The sequence below is a fragment of the Octopus bimaculoides genome, chromosome 15 (assembly GCF_046866305.1).
Source record: "Octopus bimaculoides isolate indiv1 chromosome 15, ASM4686630v1, whole genome shotgun sequence".
Taxonomy (NCBI): domain Eukaryota; kingdom Metazoa; phylum Mollusca; class Cephalopoda; order Octopoda; family Octopodidae; genus Octopus; species Octopus bimaculoides.
The window spans coordinates 26,458,186-26,485,120 of record NC_142942.1 but is presented as its reverse complement, the minus strand read 5'-3'; the positions used below and the strand labels follow the sequence as shown (position 1 = coordinate 26,485,120).

The 26,935-nt window shown below is 37.0% G+C and overlaps 1 protein-coding gene across 8 annotated transcripts in view; it reads left to right on the top strand.

The window, feature by feature from the left end:
* The window catches only part of LOC106883872 (myb-related protein A), a 227,396-nt gene that overhangs the window by 162,083 nt on the left and 38,378 nt on the right, over positions 1-26,935 (top strand). For 6 of the 8 annotated variants that reach the window (XM_089363622.1, XM_089363627.1, XM_089363621.1 and 3 more), the window contains 3 exons: positions 6,351-6,484; positions 15,581-15,988; positions 18,463-18,590. In XM_089363622.1, the coding sequence (XP_089219748.1) occupies positions 6,351-6,484; positions 15,581-15,988; positions 18,463-18,590 (670 nt within the window). The remainder of the gene's footprint in view (positions 1-6,350; positions 6,485-15,580; positions 15,989-18,462; positions 18,591-26,935) is intronic. The other 2 variants (XM_089363623.1, XM_089363626.1) reach the window with 1 other exon arrangement.

Here is a 26,935-nt window from a genome sequence, read left to right as displayed (position 1 = left end):
GAAGGGTTGGATGTTACAAATGCATGCATACATACATACATACCCACCCATCCAATTAATGGCTCATATTTTAATCATTCAAATAATCCTATTCTAGGTATGCTTGGTGCTGTTAAACCTCTTTAATGAAGCATTTACTTCACTATATTTACCAAATTAGTTTTGAGAGAATGATGTATAAGTATGGAAATTAACTTATCTTAAAAAAATAGTTCATACTGGAAATTATTCACATAATGTACAATTGTTACATGAATGTCATCATCATAAATATATTTGCTTTTCCAAGTTGCTACCATCCTAGATGGGTTAGAGGAACATGTCTCACTTATGTTCCAGGTTTTGGCATGACTTCTATGACTGGGTGTTGTTCCTGTTGCTGACACTAAATAGAATGTATTTAGTGCAATTTATCATGGCACTGCCAGAACTGTAGAGGTTATCTTCCAAGTAAGACTGAAAAGCCCTTTCTACCTTACACTGTCTCAGTTCATTCATTAGCTCCAGAGTTTGTTTCACTCAGGAAAGTCTAAAAAGAGTCTCCTCTTCCCTGCATTGTCTTTGTTGTTCACTCCTTTCTCATACAACATGGTGGGCAAGGTGCCAGAGCAAGAAGGTGATAGTGGAAAGGATATGAGAACCAGTGTGATAGAAAGGTGTAGATTTCTGCATAACAATTGAGGATGAAGAGCACCATGGCCAAGAGGGTGACAGAAGTGAAAATAATGAGAGAATGAGAACCAAAATAAGTCATTGAGGTTAGGAAACTGAATAGAACAGCATGGGAAGAGAGTAATGTGGGAGAGGGAGTGTTGGATAGTAATAAAGAAAAGTGATTGTAGGGAGAGAGAGATTACATAGTATGATTAGGAAAGAAAGCATGATAGTAAGGACCCCTCCATACTACTGCCACCTCACCTAATCTATCATTTTACATCTGCTCTTTTGTGCTTGCATGGGTTGGGCAGTTCTTCTCTAGATTCACATTTTGCCACATATCATAATCTTACATTATTTACATTTGATGGATATTTGCCCTCATCTTATTTGTTGTTAACACAACATTTCGGCTGATATACCCTCTAGCCTTCATCAGGTGTCTTGGGGAAATTTCTGTAGTCTTTTGATAGCGAACTTTTCTTCCTATAGAGTGACAATTCCATCATAATACTTCCAGCGGACAAGGGGAATGCTACAGTGGTGATGAACAAGTCTGACTACTCTGAAAAATTGGCAAGTCTTAAAGTGATGGTAGCTACAGCAAAGAAAAGAAAGACCCTACTTTGAAAACAGAGGGGAAGTTATCACAGATCTTGATCATGAACAAGGATCACTTTACACCAATGAAGTACAGACAACTGACTCAACACATGTACGGTCTCCTTAAGATTCACAAGGATGGTATTCCATTAAGACCTATAGTGAGCTGTAGAGGTTCAGCATGTCATCCACTGAGCCGCTTCCTTGTGGATATAATCAGTCCATTAGCTGGAAAGTCAACATCTTATGTGAAGAATTCCACCCACTTCACAGAATTGATCAAGGATACCCCCATTGAATCCAACCAGATGGTGAGTTTAGATGTGATAAGCCTGTTCACCAAAGTCCCAACTGGTGAAGCACTATCGGTGATTCAAGAAAAACTAGTGACAGACACCCATCTAAAAGAACACACTAGTATACCAATAAGAAACTTGATGGAAATGTTGACCTTCTGTGTAGAAACTACCTACTTCAGTATGGACACTAATATATATCGACAAGAGGAGGGTTTAGCTATAGGTTTGCCATTATCACTGATAATAGCCAATATATACAGGGAGTGCTTTGAGAATTTGGCTTTAGGATCAACACCACTAATACCAACACTATGGCTGCGATATGTTGATGATACCTTTATACTCTGGCCCCACCAGGAAGATATTCAAGTGCTGTTAGTTCATGTGAACTCAATAAAGCCATCCATACAGTTCACAATGGAAAAGGAAAAAGACAATCAACTAGCATTCCTGGATGTATTAATAACACGCACCAAGTATGGATTCAGGACATCCGTATACTGCAAGCCGACCTTCATTGGGCGATACCTAAACTTCAATTCCCACCATCCATACAGTGTAAAGAGAGGGATTGCTCAGTGCCTAAAACATCGTGCAAAGAATATAAGTAGCGATCGTGCTACACACCACGAAGAAATGATCAAGCTCAATAACAAAATCTATTAAGCAACAACTACTCCAAAAACATACTACCCATTCCAATTAGGAAGAAAAGAAAGGATGAAACTAATAAACTGTCCACAATCTGTCTACCCTATGTGAAAGGTCTCTCTGAAAAGATACAAAAGGTATGTGGCTCATATGACATCAGGACAGTATTCAAGAGTAACACAACACTTTGCAAATATCTCCTTCGGGTAAAACCACCAATAGAAGAGAATATAACTAAAGACTGCGTGTACTCCATCCCATGCAGCTGTGGTAGGTTATACAAATGAAAAACATGCTGCCTCCTCAAAATAAGGGTAGACGAACATTGCAAAGCTGTGAAACAAGGAGATATTGATAAATTGGGTATAGCTGATCATATATGGAAAAATGGAGACCACCTCCCCCTGTGGGATGAAGTTAAAATAATAGACAGAGAACACCATTGGAAAATACGATAACTAAAAGAAGCAGGATATATGCTAGACCGAGTGCAGATATGTGTAGCATATGGGAACTGGTATTAAGGAAGGATAGGAAAATATTAGATTTATAAGCCCTAAAATTCACTCCATAATTGCCCACGGGCATATGATGTAGTGGTTAAGAGCATGGGCTACTAAACCCAGACATTCTGAGTTCGATTCCAAGCAGTCACCCGAATAATAATAATAATAATATCAAAAAATACCTTTGAAATGAGAACTCTGGTTTGAAACTTCCCCAAGACACCTGATGAAGGCTGGAGGGTGTATCAGCCGAAATGTTGTGTAAACAACAGGCAAGATTAGGAGAAATATCTGTCAAGTGTAAATAATGTACATAATTCCTCATCTCTTAAATATAGAACTGTATTATATCATAATCTTTTATCATCGCTATTGTGGAAGTACAACTTTTCAAGATAAGTCTTTAATTTCATTCTCATGTTTTCCTTGATCTCCTTCTTCTACAGGTTTGGTTCATTTGGAGTGCTCGGCATTTCTCTGTATGAGCGACTTTTTCCATAAATATACTTCACATGCCTGTACTGCGTCACCTCTCTTGCATACTGTATTTGCTTCTTATATCCAGTTTTTCTGTCAGTTCAATTATGCTCCATCATGCAAATCCACTAACATTTCAGTCATATCTTTCTCACTTCATATCTTTCTGGCCTTGACAAATTCTCTATATTCAAGGCTCGTATCTCATTACCATTAAGCATTGATAAAGAAACCCTTTGTCATCAGCTGAAGTAATAACTCACCCAACTTATTCCACTCAGTTCTAAACCTTAAAACACTTGCTTCCACTGTTAATTAAGTTGTCCAGGTAACAGAAGCTATTAACTACTTAGAGGGAGCATTCCAACTTTGAGTAGGCATTCTAAGCAAGGGGCATTCCAATTTCTTTCATGTGTACTCACATGCTAACTATTCATGTGCATCTGGCACATATGAAGACTACCTTCTCTGTCAGTCTTCCTCTGATCCCACTACATCTCTTGTGTGCCCATAGTTTATGGTTGTTACTGTATGGAATTCCTACCTGCTCCCTGAGTATGGCTGCTTTACCAATAGCAAAGATTGTGGATTTTTTCTCTCTCACCTGCTACTAAATAAAACTTTAATTTTTGCTAGGTTCAGTTAGAAGCCCTTTGATTCTAGTTTTGCTTCTAAATTTGTAATTTCCTCTCAAAATCTCTGTTGAGAGGTGGATCATTGATATACCAGAGATCTCACATGCAACCAAGAACTAGGTCCTAATGTGCATCAACCTGTATGCTAAATTCCACACTGAACTTATTGCTATCTCTCATCTAGTTGATAATACACTAATCCTGTACTTTTTTGCTTGTGTTTGTCCAAGCTATCCATCACAATAGGATTGATTACAGAAATGAAATTTAGGTATTAAATTTGACATGAGTAGGACATAAAGCCTTTTTTTTTTTTTTTTTTTGATAATTTTATCACAGGTAATGCAATATATTCATCATCTCATCTAGGTCGTCGCATAGGATGCCCCTATTCATAGGGGTTTTGGTTGTGCATACTATAGGAGCTGCAGGGCACTGCTCCATGTGGTTCTGCAGTTGCCATTTAGCTAGGAATATTAGGGTCTCACCCATTATCTTACGTTCAAGATCCCCTGCAGGACATCCTGCTAGTTCAAAGCCAGGAATCTGATCTCTTAGGTCCTGCCGATAACTAAAGTCAGGTCGCTCTTGAGCACTACTAGTAACATGTAACCCAGTACAACCTGTCACATGGTCGGGTCATCGGCAACTAAACTGGCAACCCCATCAAGCCTGGGCAAAGTTCAGAGAGCTCTTACCTCTGCTGGCGACAAAAGGCCTCTCACTCAGAGTAAAAGGCAGACTGTATGACGCATGTGTACGAACAGCCATGCTACATGGCAGTGAAACATGGGCTGTGACTGCTGAAGACATGCGTAAACTCGCAGGGAATGAAGCCAGTATGCTCCGATGGATGTGTAATGTCAGTGTGCATACTCGACAGGGTGTAAGTACCTTGAGAGAAAAGTTGAACCTAAGAAGCATTAGTTGTGGTGTGCAAGAGAGACGATTGCGCTGGTATGGACATGTGGCAAGAATGGATGAGGATAGCTGTGTGAAAAAGTGCCACACCCTAGCAGTTGAGGGAACCTGTGGAAGAGGTAGACCCAGGAAGACCTGGGATGAGGTGGTGAGGCACAACCTTCAAACATTAGGCCTCACCGAGGCAATGACTTGTGACCGAGACCTTTGGAAATATGCAGTGTATGAGAAGACCTGGCAAACCAAGTGAGACCATAATCTGAGGCCTCTGCCAGGGGTGTAGCCAGCCCACTTATGCGTACCTTTCCTTGCGAAGACCTGTTGAGGCAAGTGAAATTGAAATCGAACTAAATTCGACAACTGGCACCCATGCCAACGTCTCCTTCATTGGAAACTTGGCTTGCGACGACCTGTTGGGGCAAGTGAAATCGTAATTGAATCATACTCAATGACTGGTCACCGCGCCAGTGGAGCACTAACAGCACTGTTGAGCGTGTTCATTGCCAGAGCAGCTGTCTGGCTTCCGTGCTAGTGGCACGTAAAATGCACCATTTTGAGCATGGCCGTTGCCAGTACTGCCTGACTGACCTTCGTGCCGGTGGCATGTAAAGGCACCCACTACACTCTCGGAGCGGTTGGTGTTAGGAAGGGCATCCAGCTGTAGAAACTCTGCCAAATCAGATTGGAGCCTGGTGTAGCCATCTGGTTCGCCAGTCCTCAGTCAAATTGTCCAACCCATGCTAGCATAGAAAGCAGATGTTAAACAATGATGATATTAAAATTTATATACTAACTAATTTTCTCATATTTTCTCTTATAATGATTTATAATATTTCTTACATTAATGAGCAGAATGACTGTCCTCCAGATGGTTTTCTGCTAGTCCCTGTATAGTATTTACATATTTGATTCCCAATTTGTGTAATTTTTCTGATATATTACATCTAATTTTCCTTTGTATCCTTTATTCATCTTATACTCACTTGCTCAATTACATAATCACAGTCTTAATCTGTCTTTTTTTTTTTGAACAAACTCAAATGTAGTCTGTTTATGTACTCATTTATTATACTAGAAATAGTAAGCACATCATGTGGGTATATTTTAAAGGTATACAACATACAAAAGAGCCACATTGGCAAATTTACCAGTGTAGCGATTTTTTTGTTTTTGTTTTTGTGTTCCTGTTCATCATATGAAACTAAAATAATATGAACAGTGGAGCTTATTGCAAAGGAATTAACTATTGAAAATATGTAGAGAGAGAGGGGGTGGGGCATTAAACAATTGTATCTCACTGTTAAATTTTTGAAACCCATTTGCATTTAATTAATATTAATTGTTTAGCTGAAAAAAGCTTAAAGACCACATTTTGATGAAAAAAAAGAAATATTAATATTTTGATTTTTAATTATTTTCTAAGTTAATGGAGACTTTAATAATTGGTTTCTTTTAGTAATAGTTACATTATTACATCTAACTAATAAGCAGCTCTCCATCATAGTACACACATTACGAAATTGTTTGTTATAAAATTTTATTTTTTAACTCAAAGAATTTACCCTGTAATTCTCTTTGTCAAAATTCTTTTGGTCATTTAGCAGATCTTCGGTTTGATGGCAGAGCCATTGATAAATTAAAGTCCCCAGGGCGTTTGATACCAATTGTTTCTAAAGTGGCTTCTAAACTTTCTACACCACCAACAATACTTCGAAGAGGTAAACATCAGAAAAAGGTAATTGATTCAATCAAAAACAGGTTGAAAATGTTTGAAATATATAATTATTTTTGTATTTAGTATTTCAAATTCATTAATCAGTATATTCACGTAAGTGAAACTAGTGGAATGTTCGGTGTGCTCTTATTGTCTCAGTCAACTCACTGCATTCAGTCTTAAACAGCTTGTTATATAGATTCTTGTTTTATTTCTCTTTAACATCTGTCTTGCATTCATTCTGATTTATTTTATTATTTGCAATTTACCCCAAAAGACTGTTTTCTGTTGATGATAGTTATTTGTTTACTCACTTTTAAGTTAAGTATATCCCATATATTTTATTTCATTGTGAAATAATCAAAACCCCATACTGGTTTTGTAAAACAGCTTGAAGTTATTTATTTATTAATCGTCGTCGTCGTTTAAAGTCTGCTTTCCATGCTAGCATGGGTTGGACGATTTGACTGAGGACTGGTGAAACCAGATGGCTACACCAGGCTCCAATCTGATTTGGCTGAGTTTCTACAGCTGGATGCCCTCCCTAACGCCAACCACTCAGAGAGTGTAGTGGGTGCTTTTACGTGTCACCGGCATGAAGGCCAGTCAGGCGGTACTGGCAACGGCCATGCTCATCTCGCTCGAAAAACCTCATGTGTCACCCGCACAAGAGCCAGTCCAGGGGCACCGGCAACGATCTCGCTCGAAAATCCTACGACAACCCCACACAGGAGCCAGCCCAGGGGCACCGGCAACGATAAATATATTTGAATAAAAGTTAGCAACAAAGGGTTTTAACAAATATTTGGCAGGATTTTTCTCTGAAAACTACTACAGTTACAGCTAAATGCATTGAAATGTAAAATTATTTCTTATGAAATGAATTCACCTGACATAAAAAAGGATTGGTAGTGCATATTCTGAATTTTCACTTCAGCTTTAGTACATATAAACAGATACATAAATATAATAGGCAGAGGTGTAGCTATGTGGTTAAGAAGCTTACTTTCCAACCATGTAGTTTTGGGTTCAGTCCTACTGCACAACACCTTGGGCAGGTTCTTTTACGATAGCCTTGGGCTAACCATAGTGGTCCCCCCCCCCCCCCCACATGCTAATGTACTACTGGTGTCAGTATAGAAATACACAACTTCCAAAACAGTATATGGATCATGAGGCTAAGAACACAGTGGATATAGAGAGCTACCAAATAGTTCATCTGTGCTCCTGTAATTACTAATTATGGGCAACTTTCTAATGTCCCCTCTTTTTTTTTTACTGCAAAAGGTACTCAGATTTTGTGCAGACCAACAGTCTTGTCATCGTTTTTCCCTTTTAAGCTCTATATAATGATTTGTTTGTGCAGACTGTGATCAGCTGGTTTCTTCCTAATGATTTTGGAGAGAGATATTTTAAAAGTTTTTGTTCCACTTTGTTTCTGGAATAAAGTATTTCTGATTTTTTTATATTACTGTAGTGTTACTATCAGTATCTGAAATTGAAATATCTGACTTGATTTGATATCCAACCTGTTGTTATGCTAGCTGCACTTTTCATTAACTGCTATTGCTTCTTTTGAAAATCTTTCAAACTTGAAGTCACTACTGGTAAATGTGAAGGTTATACAATTGGTTCAAGTGTAAAATGCCAGAAAAAAGACAATAATAATAATAATCTGGAGAACACAGGTTTCACATCATAAAATATTGGGCAAGGTACTGCATGTTTTTATCTACTGAAATTGCTACATAGCTTATGTAATAATCAGATTCATGCTGATATTTTCATTTAAATATATATATAGATAATTATGTGTCATTTTGGGTAGGTTGGTCATAATATGAGCTGCTGACAATCAGTATGATTATTCTAAGTTATAATGTTAAGCAGATATCCTCTTACTGAGAAAACCATTCCTTCTGTTAAATATTTAGATAATGTGTGAATTCTTCTATGGGCTTTATAAACAAGATTATTGTTGTATGGGGAATCTGTACACTCCCGTAATTGGCTAAGTGAACTGTACTAAGTTAGTATAAATGAGCATGCGCAGGACAGTTTGAGAACAGTGTCATATGCACAATCATTGTGTACAGGTCATAGGAGTTATTGAATAGAGATATCGTGGAGTGCTTGTTGAAGATACACAGTTGGAGAGTAATAAGAGAACATCAGGAATGTTTAATATTATAACAGTGACGATGAGAAGTTGTACGTCATATCAGTGGTGTTGAAGATGCTTCCCACTGTATAATGGTGTCATTGTAACAGTGGTAACAAGGTTATGAACGCTTGTAGGAGTGTCAAAATGGAAGAACTATTAGCTTCCATTGTGAAACGACAACAACAATTGCAGCAGCAGCTGTTACAACTACAGCAAGAATACTGTGAACAGCAACAACAACAACAACTAAACCAGCAGTTCATAGAGTTATTGCTACAATCCAAGAATGCAACAGTGTTGTTTCAGCAGATGGAGTAACCAACTCCATTAAAGAATTCCTCTATAATCCTGAAGATGGGATTACATTTTCTTCATACTATAGAAGGTATGAAGAAATATTTAAAGAGGAGTGCAAAGGTTGGACAAACGAAAATAAGGTAATAGTTCTTTTGTGTAGACTAGCTCCTTCAGAACACGAGAAACATTGCAACTTTATTCTATGAAAAAAAGCCGCCAGTATCATCATCATCATCATCGTCGTCGTCGTTTAACGTCCGCTTTCCATGCTAGCATGGGTTGGACGATTTGACTGAGGACTGGTGAAACCAGATGGCTACACCAGGCTCCAATCTGATTTGGCAGAGTTTCTACGGATCTTTTTTAAAACGGGGGCCACATTTTTCATTAACGAAACACTTTGAAACTTGGAACACTGGTAGAATGTGTCATATAAAACATCTTTTTCTCTTAGTCTTCTTAAAAAAAACAAGAAATCCATAAGTTATTCCATGTTAAAGTTGTCGTATTTCTGTAATTTCAACCAATCACTGACGTCCATTCAGCCGATATACATAAACAAACGATTCTGAAACAATTAACCCTAACCCTAACCCTAACCGTAGGGTTAGGGTTAGGGTTAAAGCAAATTTAAAATGAAAAAAGCAAATAAAACGAAGGTATGGAGATTAAATACGCTTTACATCGCTTAATGAGCCAAAGGAGTAAATGTAAACAACTGAATACTTGTCAGTGATTGGTTGAAATTATCGAAATAAGACAATTTTTTACATGAAATAAATTCGAATACAAAAATATTTTTCTGTTCTATAACACAAAATAGATAAGTATACGAAGTTTGAAAGTCTTTCCGTACCAAAAACACTATGTAAAACATTAATAAAAAATGTGGCCCCCGTTTAAAAATAGATCCGTTTCTACAGCTGAATGCCCTTCCTAACGCCAACCACTCAGAGAGTGTAGTGGGTACTTTTACGTGCCATCGGCATGAAGGCCAGTCAGGCGGCACTGGCAACGGCCAGGCTCAAAATGGTGTATTTTATGTGCTACTCGCACAAGGGGTACTGGCAACGATCTCGCTCAAAAGTCCTTACACATGCCACGGGCACAATGCCAGAAAGGCGACGCTGGGCACAGGTGCCATCACAATTTCGATTTCGCTTGCCCCAATAAGTCTTCACAGGCTGAGTCTTGTGTCCAATGAAGGAGACGACGTTGGTATGGGTACCAGTCGTTGAATTTAACTTGATTTCACTTGGAGTTTAGTGTCCAATTTAACTCGATTTCGATTTCACTTGCCTCAACAGGTCTTCGCAAGTGGAATTTAGTGTCCAATGAAGGAAGGTACGCATAAGTGGACTGGTTGAAGCCTTGGATTTAGGTCTCACTTGGCTTGCCAGGTCTTCTCATGCACAGCATATTTCCAAAGGTCTCGGTCAGAAGTCATCGCCTCGGTGAGGCCCAATGTTTGAAGGTCGTGCCTCACCACCTCATCCCAGGTCTTCCTGGGCCTATCTCTTCCACAGGTTCCCTCAACTGCTAGGGTGTGGCAGTTTTTCACACAGCTATCCTCATCCATTCTCGCTACATGACCATACCAGCGCAATCGTCTCTCTTGCACACCACAACTAATGCTTCGTTAGTTCAACTTTTCTCTCAAGGTGCTGATACTATGCCTAGTATGCATACTGACATTACACATCCATCGAAGCATACTGACTTCATTCCTTGCGAGCCTACGCATGTCCTCAGCAGTCACAGCCCATGTTTCACTGCCATGAAGCATGGCTGTTCGTACACATGCGTCATACAGTCTGCCTTTTACTCTGAGTGAGAGGCCCCTTGTCACCAGCAGAGGTAAGAGCTTTCTGAACTTTGCCCAGGCTAACCAATATATTCAGTGAAAAGAGCTCGCTATTCAACATATATATTTTGTTATATATGCAGGAGTTGTAAAGAAAGCATGCGAAAAAGTCAAGTTAGGAGAGTTGTCCCCAGATATGTTTAAATGCTTGATATTTGTCAAAGGACTAACTGCAAGTGAGGATGCAGAAATACGAGCAAGAATATTAACAAAATTGACGCAAGACATTGAATTAACCTTGTAAAAAGTGGCAGAAGAATGTCAACATATTAACCTATGGCAGGATACTGAAAAAAATTGAAAATGATAATATAAATGTACAGGACAAACAAAAAAAAAATAAAACAAACAAGGCCCAAACTATGTTATGGTTGTGGCGAGTTGCACTTCAAAAGGGACTGCCCCTTTAAGAATAAAGAATGTTTTGCTTGTGGCAAAATGGGGCATAAACAGTTGCATTGCTGGGTGAAAAGGAAAAGGTCAAACAGAAAAATGAATGAAGTGTTTTCAATAAAAACAGATAGTGAGACAAAAAATTATGTTGCTGAGTGTAGCACAGGTTCAAAATACTATTCAATGTGTAACAATGTACACTCAGAGGGTTGTGATACCTGTTGTACTACAAAATAGGATGTTAAATGAATTTCATGTAGGACATCCTGAAATTGCAAGAATGAAGTCCCTCATCAGAAGTTATATTTACTGGCCTAGTATGGATAAAGATATAGAGAAACTGGTGAAAGCATGCAGGGGTTGTGTCCTGGCAGCTAATGCACCTCCAGTAAAGATTCAACCGTGGCCAAAGACAGATATACCGTGGTCTAGACTACACATAGATTTTGCAGGACCACTAAAAGGTGTATATTATCTGGTAGTGGTAGATAGCTACACCAAATGGCCTGAAATTTGTAAGTGTAGAAAACCAACTATGAAAATAACTATTGAATTTTGTAAGACACATCAAATGGAACATGTCACTGCCCTGCCATTTCATCTAAGGTCAAATGGACTTGTGGAGAGGTTCGTAGATACATTCAAAAGAGCATTGAGGAAAACCAGAAATGAATCTTTAGTGGATAATACACTAACATAATTTCTACGCCTCTATAGAATAATGCCAAACCCCAACACAGAGTTGGGTGTGTCACTCGCTGAATTAATATTTGCCAGAAAGGTATGATCAGTATTAGACAAATTGTTAAATGGAAGGAAACAACAAATTCAGAAGAATACTGTTGATAATGCAAACTATTTCAATATAGGTGACACAGTATTTTTTTAAATGTACAAATATGAAAAACAAAATTGGGAACAAGGACGGAAGACCAAACGTCTTGGGAGAGTAATATATATGGTGAAAGGGCAGACATGCGAGCATAAGAGACATGTAAATCAAATAAAAAAGAGATACACAGAAGGACGAAAAAGACAGGAAGAGTCTATGGAAATACTTTGACATATTTGATATTCCAGCGCTGCAGGAAAGGGTTGAACCAGTGCGCAAATAAACTAGAAAGAGAAAGTGGACAGAGATGGTAGAGCCTGATTCTAAACGAAAAATATATGCTAATTTCTCCCCAAAGAAGTAATAATAATAAAAACAATAAATAAATAAAGGGAAAGCCAATTTCAAAGGAGGGAGGTGTTATATGGGGAATCTGTACACCCCGGTGATTGGCTAAGTGAACTATACTAGTTAGTATAAATGAGCATACGCAGAACAGTCTGAGAAGAGTGTCATATGTGTAATCATTGTGTACAGGTCATAGGAATTATTGAATAGAGAGATCGTAGAGTGCTTGTTGAAGATAAACAGTTGGAGAGTAATAACAGAACATCAGGAACATTTAATATTATAACAGTTCAGATATAACAGTGACAATGAGAAGTTGTATGTCATATCAAGTATACAGAATTAAATGAAATTATGCCATTCTATTGCCTTGTCCAGCGTATATATTTATAAAGAAAAAAAAAATGATTTGAAATGATGATAATAAACTCTGAAATATAATATCATAAGGATATTGTATTTTATCTAAATATTCCTATATAATAGCAACAATATGCACATCAGTATTAGACAGCACTTTTTGAAGGAGGAAGTGGAGATAGCTAGCTATCTGTGCATAGAGCTGGAGCCCTAATAAAGCAGAAGATACCACTTTTATAGAGGATTGGGCTATAATAGTTGAATGTAAAGCCTTGAAGGAATTAGAAAAGGTGGTTAGTTAATAACCATATAACTTCAGATGGCATGCTGGCCACTTTAGTCAAGATAGAAACAGGGAGCAGGTGATTTACTAGTATATAGCACCATAAAAGTGAAGGCATATGGTGATATGAACCAAGTGGGCTTTTAGGAAGGAATGTGTTTTAACATTTTTATTACCAAATTTCTATTAAACTTCACTGCTTTTATTTCAGTTAATTTTGAAAATTATGAGGAATTCAGTGTAATAACTTTGCTATAATTAAGCTTGTGTTTAGAATATAAATGAACATGAAGTTTTCGATACAGAAAGTTTGTATCATAAGACTGAGAGGGATCTCAGTTGGGTTGGTATCAAAGGAATTCACGAACACTTCAACTTTCAAAAAGGAAATAGCATGAAAAACTGTTAGATGATGCTGAATATGAAGGGGATAGTGAAGTACTTCCCCCAAATAGGACAGAATGGCTCACTAGAAAATCATTAGAATTTGCACATTTTTGTCAAAAAGAAACCAGTCTATTTATTTTGATAGTATAGAATCCTGAAATCAGTGTATTTTTAGAAGTTCTTTTTAAGCTGCTGCCTGGTTGTTGAAGACATTTTGGCAGAAAATTATTGAGCTGTTTAAAAAGTGGTAGTTAATTGGAGAGAAATTTCATAACATGGTCTATTTAATTCCTGCAGAGTCATTTATGAGGCATATTGATAGGTGTTGTAGAGAGAATTGATTCTTTTTTAATCAATCACTGCTGGACATAAACATTGCAGTTCTTGATAAATGTTTTCTGTTTCCTACCAATATTTCTCTACTCTGACTGCTTCACCATGATTCAAGAAACATTAGTGGATAATTTCACTTACCAAGATGTAAACAGTGGTCATAACCATTTTGTGATGCAGATTTGGGTTATGAAAGTGTTTTAGTGCTTCACCTCAGTCCATCCAGTGTGTGAAACACAATGATATAGAACCTTTTTTTCATTACATTGCAATATGATTGCTTTGTTGCACAGAAGACATGCAGAACAGGCTTTATATCTGCAATCTCCTTAGTTCTTTACCTTGTGCATTACTCACTTGTGGAGCTGTTTTTACTTTTTATTGTGTTACTAATTCAGTTCTTCTACAACCATCTATTTTAGGTGTCTTTATTTAATGTTGGTCCTCAGTTGATCATTGTCTGTTGCACTTGTCTGTAACTTTCTTTTTTGAAAGGCTCTTTTGTCTTCATGAAAATTTTGGGAACCATTGTTGAGCTCTAAGCTCTTTGTATTATGTAGAATTTCTGCTGCTTTCCATTCCAAATTGATTTCTCAATAAAATCACTCAAACTTGGGTGGGATGGGGCCCTATTTTAAGCATGTCAACCTGAGATAAACAAAAATACACAGTGAAAACAAAACCTTGTGCATAAAACAATGGGCTGAAATCTATACTTCCATATGAGCAAAATCAAATAAAGTTAATTCCAAAATAAGTGCCAAAGTTTAGAATAAGAAAAATTATAATTATGGTGGTAGAGGTACTATGGATTGTCCAAGTAAAGCATTTGATAGATCCCATGCTGTATAGAATTCATAGAAAACTTTGAGGTGAATTTACTCTGAGGGATGAAAGAATGAAATAATTCAAGCAGTTACTGTTTGTCTGAGAGAAAATATAAAAAGTGACTTCACATTAGTCACAAAATTGTGAATATGAAATAAAGTAGTGAGGCTTAATGTGGAGTGAAGGTGATAAAAGACAATGAACGGTGTGTGCTGCAAGTAGGGTGAAGAGTAATGTGGGATAAAATTAAATGAGCAGGGTGGGAGATGGGGACACCTGTTTGTAACAAGATTAAATTGAGATAAATGATAGTATTGAGAATGTATAGAAGCAAGCACATGGACAAAAGGTTACAGAATAAGAGAGAGACCCACACACATAAGAAGAGGTGGTCTAAGAGGAAGCTTTCAGAAAAATTAAACCAGTAAGGAGTAGTAAAGAAACCAATGAATAAAGAGGTAGTAAACTGTGGTTGGAATAGTAAAGGGAAATTTGACTAAAGTTCAGAGTATAAGTAATGCTTAATTTATTCAATAGAACTAACATCCAAAAATTTCTTAAATATTCAAATCAGTCTACTTGAAACCAAATCTGAGTGGCTTTAAATAGAATTTTTCCATGAGAGTTGAAGTAGGTAGTGTTATGACACTTGAAACTATATTCCAGTCAATCACCTTTTACTGCCCATAGTGAAATTGTATAAACATGACAAATATTTGCAACTGTCTTATGTATCTAATAAATATATTTGATTTATAAATGTAGCAGCTGCTAAAATTTATGAATATACTCCATAGTAAAATTGAATATTGTATTTTAGCAATTCATATAATTTTTGTTAAATATTTTTCATAAAAATTAATGTCATTGAGAATTTCTAAACATATTTTGAGGAATATTCAAAAAGAATTCTTATAAGGATATGGCACATAAGTGGTGTATATAACATGAGAAACACTGTAAAAGATAATAAGAAATCCGCTACCTATATTTCTTATTACAATAATGTATTTGTCTATATTTTTCAGCAATCTTATTCTGGATCCTTAGCATCTTATCATCAAATTTGTGATGATAAAATGAAAGAAGAAATGAATCAATACCTTCCAAAGTCAAAAGAAAAGTGCAGGGAATTTGAATCCCCTCCTTTGGCTAGTTGTGATTTGGGAAAAGAGTCCAGTTCTGATTGTTACACACCTCAACATAAGAATGATTCTCCTGTAGTACATAAAATAATTCATATCAAAGAAGAACCTGCTGAATCTACTGGGGATTTTATTGACAATACCTCGGAAGAAATTAAAAAAGAAGAAATGGTTTTAGATAATGATTTTGACTTTGAAAATCTTAACCCTTTATTAGGATTGCAACGGAAAGATGTCAACAGAACACCAAGTGTAACACCCATAAAAAATCTACCCTTTTCACCATCACAGGTTAGTGTACATGAATATAACTTGTGTGTGTGTATGTGTTAGGTTTGTGACAAGCCTTTAGGCTTGTTAGGCTAGAGTTTATCCCAGTTTTCTTGATATGTAAGCAAGCAAGAAAATAATACTCTCTCTTGGACAAAACATCAGTCAATTGCAGGGTTAATTCTCTGCTGGAGCTGGTTCTCATTTTCAACAGAACAGACTGGAACAGTATAAATCGAAGTGCTGTCCAGCCTGGGAACTGAAAGTATGACCGTAACATTATGTGTTCAATTCCTTAACCACTAGGCCACATGCCTACACATGCACTTATTCTGATAAGAAAGAAACATGGAAATGCTACTATGAGAGGCTGCTGAGTACAGATAAAGAGCCTTCTCCATCTAGACTCAACAGAGGGACCAGCCATTCAAGCTGACAGCAGAGTAATAGAGAACATGGTAAAGGATATGAAGGTAGAGAAAGTAGCTGGGCCATCAGGAATAGTTGCCAAGGTACTTAAAATATCTGGTAATACAGAGTACATGATAGTCACTCAAATAATAAATCATGTAATGCAGTGTTACAGTACCATTTCAAACTGCTACAAGGGCAAGGGAGATGCACAAGAGAAAGGTAACAAAGCAACAATCAGTTTGACCAGAGTGTGTTATAGTGACAGGATTAGTCTAGGTGAGATGCAGTTTAGCTTTGTCCCAGGAAGAGGGACCTTGTGAGACAACTGCATGAGAAATACTAAGGAATATGTTCTTGTATCTACTTAGTGTTTGTTAATCTGGAGTCCTTTACACCATTATTTGGTGTTTTCTCAGAAAACCAAGAATAAATGAATGGCTTGTGAGGATTGTAGGAGCTGTCAGCAAGATGAGAATTAGCAACTATTTGTTGATGAATTTAGTGTACAGATGAGGATACATCAGAGCTCAATTCTCAGCTTTCTTCTATTTATAGTAGTCCTTTAAGCTGTAATAAAGACATTTAAGACCAGCTCTCTATAGGCAGTCCTCTATGCCAAAAACTTAGTCTAGTAGTAGACTTGGCAGAACTGAAAATGAAATTCCAGGCATGGAAGCAAAATCTAAAATAGAAGGCTTTAAAGTAAACTTAGCAAAAACAAAGTTTTTAGTATGTTGTAAAAAGGCCAAGATTCTTATAGTTTCAGGGAAATGACTGTGCTCTGCCTTCAGAAAACAAGTTGGTAGACATTCTGTGCCCAGTGTAATCAATGGATATGCAAATTGTAAGTTGAATTTAACGTTAGTGTCTTATGAAGCTAAATTTATAAGTTATAAAATTGCAAAAGAATTCGTTACTGGGCAGTTTAGCTTAATGGTAAAGCACTTGACGCGTAATCACAGGGATGTGAGTTCGAGTCTCATGGCTGGCCGGTAGCATATTTTTCTGCAATGTATGGATAATTTATCCTGATCACACTATTTATTAGCATTATCACATGTTTGAGAATAAAAAAATTTATTTCTGTATCTTTGAATACATCTCAATGCTTCTAAAACAAACTTTCTTTGTTTACTTTCATTGTAAGTTGAATTTAACATTAGCATCTTATGAAGCTAAATTTATAAGTTCTAAAATTGCAGCAGAATTCGTTACTGGGCAGTTTAACTTAATGGTAAAGCACTTGATGCGTAATCACAAGGATGTGAGTTTGAGTCTCATGGCTGGCCGGTAATGTATTTTTCTGCAATGTATGAATAATTTATCCTGATCATGCTATTTATTAGCATTATATGTGTTTGAGAATAAAAAAAATTATTTCTGTATCTTTCAATACATCTCAATGCTTCTAATGACACCAATGACTCTGATGGCATTCGAACCATGACCATACCATTGTAAGAAAGACTTGATTTAAATGGCTAAAGAAATTTTCACATTAGTAGAGAAACAAAAGGTTTTTAAGGGGTTTTATTGCGAAAATCTAGTGTGCAATTGAAAATAGAAGAAATTTGAGGCTTCATCAAAAGCGATGTTACTTACATTGTGGTTGAGGAGTTGTGGGTAGGAAAATTCTAGAAATTTTTGTATAAATCTTAATGTTGAATTAGAATGCCTGATTATAGGTTGAGAAGTGAGAGGGTTTGAAGGCATCCTTTTCTTTGCTGATAGTCATCATACATGCATTGAAATACTGGATGGTGACTTCCTTTGGGTTTTCTGGGAGGTGTTCATCATCTGGTAGTTATAGCTGAATTATTTGGGATTGTGAGGTTTGGTTATGAGGTATTAGAGATGTTATAGGATAGTACTAGTCATCTGTTTTAGCATCTTATTTAGGAAACATTTGTTGCCATACTTAATCAACATAGAATTGGTGGATCTTCAACCAGTTAGCTGGTTTCTAGAGGTTTAGGGTGCAGGAGTGGTTGTACATTTACCTGCTTGCTTTTCTTTTCATTTTCCAATTGTTTTATGTATTTCAAGTTCTTTAATAATATACATTCCATATTTTTTATCAGTTTCTGAATAGTCCAGATGCTTTCTTCAACCGGAAAGTGATTTCAACTCCTGTTAATTCATTGACCCCTAAATCACGGATTAGCAAACCAGATACTTTAAGTACACCCTATTTGAAGTTGAATGAAATGTAAGTAAATATTTTCAGACTAACTTGCATTGTATCAGTAAATGCAAATATTTAAATTTAGAAAGATATGTTTCTTTTCATGTTTCTTGGCTAGGCTTGATGGAATTATTATTTTTGCGAAATATTTGGGCATTATCATATACCACTTCATGGAATTGCTTGAATAATGATTTCTGATTAAATAATAATGAAGCATTCTCCAGTAGTTGTAAATATTTGCTAAACCGTATTGTCATGCAACTTAGAAGTAACAAAAGATTTTATCATATATTCAGATCAGTGTTCAGAAGTAACTATATTATGCACAGATGTCTTATCACCACCACCACCACCACCACCACCATTTAGTATCTGTTTTCTGTGCTAGCATGGGTAAGAAGGTGTGACTGAAGCCGATAAGCCAGAGAGCAGCACCAAGCTGCAGTCTGTTTGACTTGGCTTCTGTGGTTGGATGCCCTTCCTAACACCATAGAGTGAACTTTCATGTGTCATTGGTACAGGCACCTTTCATGTGTCATTGTCATGGGTGCTTTCGCATGTCACCAGCATGGGTCCCTGTCATGTGTCACTGGCACTGGCCACAACTAAAATTTCACTTAGTTTGACATGTCTTCTCAAGCACAGCAAATTGCCAAAAGTCTCGACTTGTCATTGTCCCTTTCAGACTCAACATCCAAAGATCGTATTTCACCAACTCATCCTACGTCTTCTTGGGTCAACTTCTTCCACAAGTTTCCCCTACAGTTAGAGATTGGCACTTCTTTATGGAGCTGTCCTCATCTATACACATCACATGACCATACCAATTTTTCTCTTAAGACACTATGTTGTATATGCACACTGACATTACCATAATAAATTAAATTGATGACTGAAATAATCTTGATCTTAGAAATATGCACTTTATGACTTCATACTAAGCCAGAGCATTTGTGAAAGCATGGTACCAGAACATAAATGGAAATTAAATCAGTTGAAGCAATGAGTATAAATGATTATAACTAAAACAACAATGTAAATGACTTTATTGATTCTAATATTTGTTGCCTCTTTTTTGGTACTGATCATAAACTCAAATACAAAAGGGTTTAATTTCAAATTACTGAAAAATCAGAATACTGAACGCTTGAAATATATTTTTAAATATTTTAGGAAAATTAGTAAAAACAGCTTTAAAAAGACATTTATTTACAATTTTAAATAGTAGGTTATTTGAGAAATATATAACATATTTACTGTTTTATATTATGTTAAACCAAAATAACTATTTTAGTGAAAAACTATAAAAGCTATCTTAAGTATTTATTTACAGTTTTAAAAGTGAGTTTATTCAATAAAAGTGAGTTTATTGAATATTTTTTCTTTTTATTAATACAATCATAGGTATACTTAGCACCAAATTTTAATAGACTGAGATTGGCCTCACACATTTATTTTCCTACATTGATTTTCATTCTTTCCAATATACAAATTTTAGCCTGTACGTGTAAAACCCTAGTATGTTTATATTTTTATGAGAGAAAATAAATAAAATGTTCAATAAAAGGATTTAAAGAACCAAAGTATTCAAGTTTTAGCTTCTGCCTTCAATATTATATCATTGCAGTACACTTTTTCTTCATACTTAAGTAGATAAACTCACTATATCTTGCTTTTTTAATTTGTCAGTGTAATAAAAGATATTCTGTTTCTCAAATAAACTCCGCTTTAAAACTATAAATAATTGTTTTTTAAGGACGTTTTCCATATTATTCCTTAAAATATTGCGAAATCCAGTTTTCTGAATTTTCAGTCTTTCGAGCTTTCAGTATTCTAATTTTACAGTTGTTTCAAATTCGACTCTCTCATGTTTAGCCTTATGACCCAAATCCATTTTAAATAGTAGGATCAAGATCAATACACACAACACACACACACACACAACACACAAACACACACAGATGAGGTAGGATTCTTCTATTTGTTGATCTCCAAGAAGTTTGTTCATCCCCCGAAGAAGTTGTGTTGGCTTCTTATTGCCTAAATCTTCATTATTGAATAGCTTTGCAAATTCTTTCTGTTTTGAATTTGAAGTTCTTTTTAATATTTCTGCTTTAATTGCAGAATATGAAACTGGCTCGGCAGGATTTAAAAGTAAATCTCTAATTTCATAGCTTAGAGGCAAATTACACAGCATTATATTATATTTTTGCTCTTCATTCATTATACGATTTGCCTTAAAGCTTGCCTCTAGTTGTGCCAACCAGATAATTGTGTCTCCAGTCCATGGAGGAGATGGTAATACATTTACTGAAGTTTGTGTATAATTCCTATCAAAATAGGACATCTCGAATTCCTTCAAATTCTGTGCTCCATTTATATTTTTTTAATTTTTCAGGAAAAAAAAAAAAAAAAACGTTATGTTATTAAGCTTTCAACAGCTCTAAATATTATTTCTATATTGCTAGAAAGTGCAGTTAAAATGTTTCTATAGTTTCCTTCCATCAGCGTTCTTTTCTTTTCAACCTTTAATGTCAAATATTTCTGTTATTAAAATTTGTATAATAAACTGTTTATATTCTATATAAAATTTTATGTAGTTTTTACTAAATCACCAATTTACGATGTGGTGGTTTATCTATGACATCACGTCAGAAAGTCACCAGTTTTTTTATTTGTGATATGACGGGTCGGATAGTGATATATACTATATCTTTATTTACAATCTTTTCGATCGTAAGTTATAACAAATATTATTGTTTCTTAATTAAAAGCTATAATGATAATTTCGTTACTTGTAACTTAATTATAAGTATTTATCACTAAGCACAACTCTTAGTTTAGGCTGCATAAATGTTATGATGTATACATACCAAGACGCTGAACGTGCGTTCATACGTATATGTATGTTGAAGATATAGATTATATGTTTTTGACTGTTACACATAAAAAAATACAGTTTCATTTATATACAGAAATAAATTCAACAAGTTGAAAGAAATGAGAAGTAAAAGGAATTAAATTTCTACATTAATTTATTATATATATTTTTTGGCATTTATAGAACATTTAGAAATAAAGTCATTTCGTCGTAGAGAATTACGACTTAAATTTTATACTAACTAATCTTTCAATATTGTCGGATTTGAGTTCAATACTCAATACATGGCATAAATATTAGCCGATACTCAAAAAGGTGAGTCGTGGATTTAAGTGGCATCCAACGATCACTGGAGAGTTTGCCGAAAATCAGGGTTTATATAACTGTTCATACATGAATCCTCATGAAAGACTTCTTCAACGAAGTTCAGAATTTGTATATGGGCAGTAATTTTCAACCAATGAAAAATCCATAATTTCTCATGTTCGGGCAAACAAACTTACGTTCTCTCTCCACCTCTTATGAGTTTGCTACAATAGTCACGAAACGAGCCAGAAAATTCTCTTCATCAGCTTCAAACAGTTCCAGATTGCTCATGGACAAAGTGCACCTGGTGCGTTTCTGTTCAGGAGTCAAAAGGCGAGGGACCCACCTTGCAGAAACCTTTGAGAACCCAAGTTCTTTTGTCACAATGTTGTCTGCTCTTTCACTTGAGATGCCCAGTCTCTCGGCTATCTGATGACATGATATTTGGCGATGTTGCATTATGATACCAAGAGCAAGGTCAAGGTTGTCCTTGGTGGTTGCAGTTGGAGGTCTCCCTGGTCTTGGATCATCTTCCACACTCTCCCTGCCACGCTTGAATTCATTTACCCAGCGTTTGACTGTTGCATATGAATGAGCATTATCTGTTAAGGTTCTCACCTTATCTTCATGGATTTCTGATGGAGTCATGCCTTTCAAATGAAGGTACTTTATGACAGCACGATATTCAGTTTTCTCCATTTTCCTTGTAAATTCGAAGCTTGTTTATTCAAAAATCTGCAACAAAAGAAATTAAAATATCAGAATCATGAAAATGAGCAAGAATACTCCGAAAAGACTGTACTTAACAGAAAAAATTGTTTCGACTATATAGCAGCCCCGATTCTAGGTTAGGCTCAAAACTTTTAAGACACCCCTCGTATACTCAAAAGTATTCATAAATTTCTATCCTTTTGTTAATATATTCTTCTTAATAACCTTCAGAATAGCCATAAACTTTAACTGTATACAATATAGCAACATTGTTTAAAACATTTAACTATAATACTACATGATAAGACTTCCCTTGTTTCATTATCAATGGTCTGCTAGTGGGCGACCCCCTTAATTGTCAGCTAACATCTTGTTTTAAGTTTTCCTTTACCAAACCTCATGATATTGTTTCTAATAAATCTTGATTTTCATGACTATACCAACTATGATTTCTGTCTGCTCCCTCAACCCTAACAGATACTGCCGTTTATCCTCTCAGCCTTAGATATACAAGGATTTGATAAACTAGTCTATAAATTAAAACTGACCCCATAAAAACAAATAAAATCAGTAACAAGCAGAGTCTTCTTGATGATTTAGTAACTTATAAGCTGTAGTAGAGGCAACATGTTCTTTGTCTATCTCCTTAACTTCTTGAAGATTTTAGGTATAATTATACTAATGTGTCCATCTGAGGATTGCTCTGCATTTTAAATTGATATAATGATTGCATTGTTCAATTAAATGTAGTTGCATGAAACGATCATACTGCATTACCTCTGGATATCCTTGTTGCTTATTTTGATTTTAATCACCTTACTTTGAAATTGTATGGATAATACTGTACTAAATTCTGGTGCTTCAACTTAAGTATCATATTCATCTGAATCTCTCTCTCTCTCTCTCTCTCTCTCTCTCTATATATATATATATATATATATATATATATATATAAAAGAAAAAAATAATAATCAGGTACTCAGATGTCTGGATGGTTGTATATTTACAGATTTTTATTCATATGTCATATGTTTTATAAATTAGCGCTTTCACCTAGTCATGTAGGTTTATCAAATTTTGATTACACCTTGAGAGAATGTCTCTTTTTATAGTATTATTGAATGTGTAGGGGTGGAGAGAAATACATATGGGATAGTAAGAGAGGCTAAAGAATGGAGGGGAAAATGAGAGAGAGTGTGTGTGTGTGTGTGTGTGTGTGAGTGTTTTTGTGTGTGTGTGTGTGTGTGTGTGTGTGTGCCCGTGCATGCACCTGTGTATCTGAAAGGAGTGTCAATGGGAAAGAGAAGGAAAGAAGAAGAAAATTGTGTTTACAGCTGGTCAGTTCTTTCAATGACAAGTTTATTCTTGGCCTTTTTAAAAAATGGTAAAAGCAGGTAGCATTGTTTGGAAGAAAGTTGTTTACTCTTTTACTTGTTTTCAGTCATTTGACTGCGGCCATGCTGGCGCACCGCCTTAAGTCGAGCAAATTGACCCCGGGACTTATTCTTTGTAAGCTTAGTACTTATTCTATCGGTCCCTTTTTGCCGAACCGCTAAGTGACGGGGACATAAACACATCAGCATCGGTTGTCAAGCAATGCTAGGAGGACAAACATAGACACACAAACACACACACACACACACACACACACACACACACATATATATATATATATATATATATATATATATATATATATATATATATATATAAAATATACAAGAATAAGGGCAGGGAATCGTCAATTAATAATCATCATCATCATCATCATCGTTTAACGTCCGCTTTCCATGCTAGCATGGGTTGGACGATTTGACTGAGGACTGGTGAAACCGGATGGCAACACCAGGCTCCAGTCTGATTTGGCAGAGTTTCTACAGCTGGATGCCCTTCCTAACGCCAACCACTCAGAGAGTGTAGTGGGTGCTTTTACGTGTCACCCGCACGAAAACGGCCACGCTCGAAATGGTGTCTTTTATGTGCCACCCGCACAAGCCAGTCCAGGGGCACTGGCAACGATCTCGCTCGAAAATCCTACAGGAGCCAGTCAGGCGGTACTGGCAACGGCCACGCTCAAAATGGTGCATCTCATGTGCCACCCGCGCAAGAACCAGTCCAGGGGCACTGGCAACGATCTTACTTGGCTTGCCGGGTCTTCTCACGCACAGCCCATTTCCAAAGGTCTCGGTCCGTAGTCATCGCCTCGGTGAGGCCCAATGTACGAAGGTCTTGCCTCACCACCTCAGCCCAGGTCTTCCTGGGTCTACCTCTTCCACGGGTTCCCTCAACTGTTAGGGTGTGGCACTTTTTCACGCAGCTATCCTCCTCCATTCTCACCACATGTCCATACCAGCGCAATCGTCTCTCTTGCACGCCACAACTGATGCTTCTAATGTTCAGCTTTTCTCTCAAGATACTTACACTCTGACGGGTATTCACATTGACATTACACATCCAACGGAGCATACTGGCTTCATTCCTTGCGAGCTTACGTATGTCCTCAGCAGTTACAGCCCATGTTTCACTGCCATGTAGCATGGTTGTTCGTACGCATGCGTCATACAGTCTGCCTTTTACTCTGAGTGAGAGTCCCTTTGTCGCCAGCAGGGGTAAGAGCTCTCTAAACTTTGCCCAGGCTATTCTTATTCTAGCAGCTACACTTTCAGCGCACCCACCCCCACTACTAACTTGGTCGCCCAGATAGCGGAAGCTATCGACTACCTCTAGTTTTTCACCCTGGAATGAGATAGAAGTTGTTTCCTGTTTGTTTGCAGTCTTTATTGCACCTGAACATCTGCCACAAACAAAAACTAACTTGCTAGTTAACCTGCCTTTGATGTTGCTGCACCTCTTATGTGTCCATAGCTTGCACTGGGTACATCTTATAGAGTTACTACCTACTCCTTTTCTACATACTGAGCAGGGCCATCTACCTGAAGGGGTTTGTGTTTTATCTACCTTCCTACTTATTAGGATTTTGGTTTTAGCTAGGTTGACTCTAAGGCCCTTCAATTCTAGACCTTGCTTCCACACCTGAAACTTCTCCTCTAGTTCTGATAGTGACTCCGCAATTAGGGCAAGGTCATCAGCATAGAGGAGCTCCCAGGGGCAACCTGTCTTGAACTCCTCTGTGATTGCCTGGAGGACTATGGTAAATAATAGGGGGCTGAGGACGGAACCTTGGTGGACCCCTACCTCTACCCGGAATTCATTGCTGTACTCATTTCCAACCCTCACCTTACTGGCAGCATCTCTGTACATGGCTCGCACAGCTCTCACTAACCATTCTTCTATCCCAAGTTTCCTCATTGACCACCAGATAAGGGACCTTGTCAAAGGCTTTCTCCATGTCAACGAAAGCCAGGTACAGAAGTTTATCCTTGGCTAGGTATTTTTCCTGCAGCTGTCTTACCAGAAAAATGGCATCAGTGGTGCTTTTCCCTGGCACGAATCCAAACTGCATCTCATCTAAATTGATTCGCTCCCTAATTAGTTGGGCTATGACCCTCTCTGTAACTTTCATAACCTGATCTAACAGCTTGATGCCTCTGTAATTATTTGTATCTAAAGCGTCCCCTTTACCCTTGTAGCAGTTGACTATGATGCTGCTACACCAGTCATAGGGTATGACTCCTTCATGTATCACCTGGTTCGTGATACGGGTGACTAGGCTATAGCCAACACTGCCAGATATTTTGAGCATCTCTGCAGTGATTCCTGATGGGCCGGGGGCTTTCCCGGTCTTCATACTCTTAATTGCTTTATCTACCCTGGTACTATCAACTCGGATAGCTGGTCCCTCTATTGGGTCGACATAAGGCAGGCTCTCTTTCTCCCATTCATTCTCTTTATTAAGCAATCTATCGTAGTGGCATCTCCAGACCTCTTTCTTTGCATCCTCATTTAATGCAAGCGTACCATCATCCATGCGAACACATTTCTCTCCTACAACATCACTATTCTCTCTCCTACACTGTCTTGCAACACGAAATACCTCGAGTCTTTGGTCCTCACGGCGCAGAACATTGGCAAATCTTTCCTTATCTGCTTCCCCTCTGGCTAAATAAACCTGTCGCCTAGCCTCCCTTCTGGCACATTGGTACAATTCCCTGCTACCACCGTTCTTCCAGTCCTTCCAAGCCTGTTTCTTTTGTCTAATAGCCCTGTCTACCTCCTTGTTCCACCACCACGTTACTCTGGGTTGGGAGGGGACCTTACACCACCCACAAATCTGGTCGGTGGCTTTCAACAGGTTGTCCCGCAGAGAATTAATAATTAACAATTTTGCCAAGTAGTTCAGTATGAAAAAACCATTATCGGTAAAACCATTTATCATCATAAATATACAGGGATTAGCATTGAGTTGCTTCTCCAACATACTGAAAATTTAGAAATAGCAGTCAAAGAACTACTGATTCTAAACTACAAATTTTTCTCTAAACGGATGGCGATATTTATGGCACACACT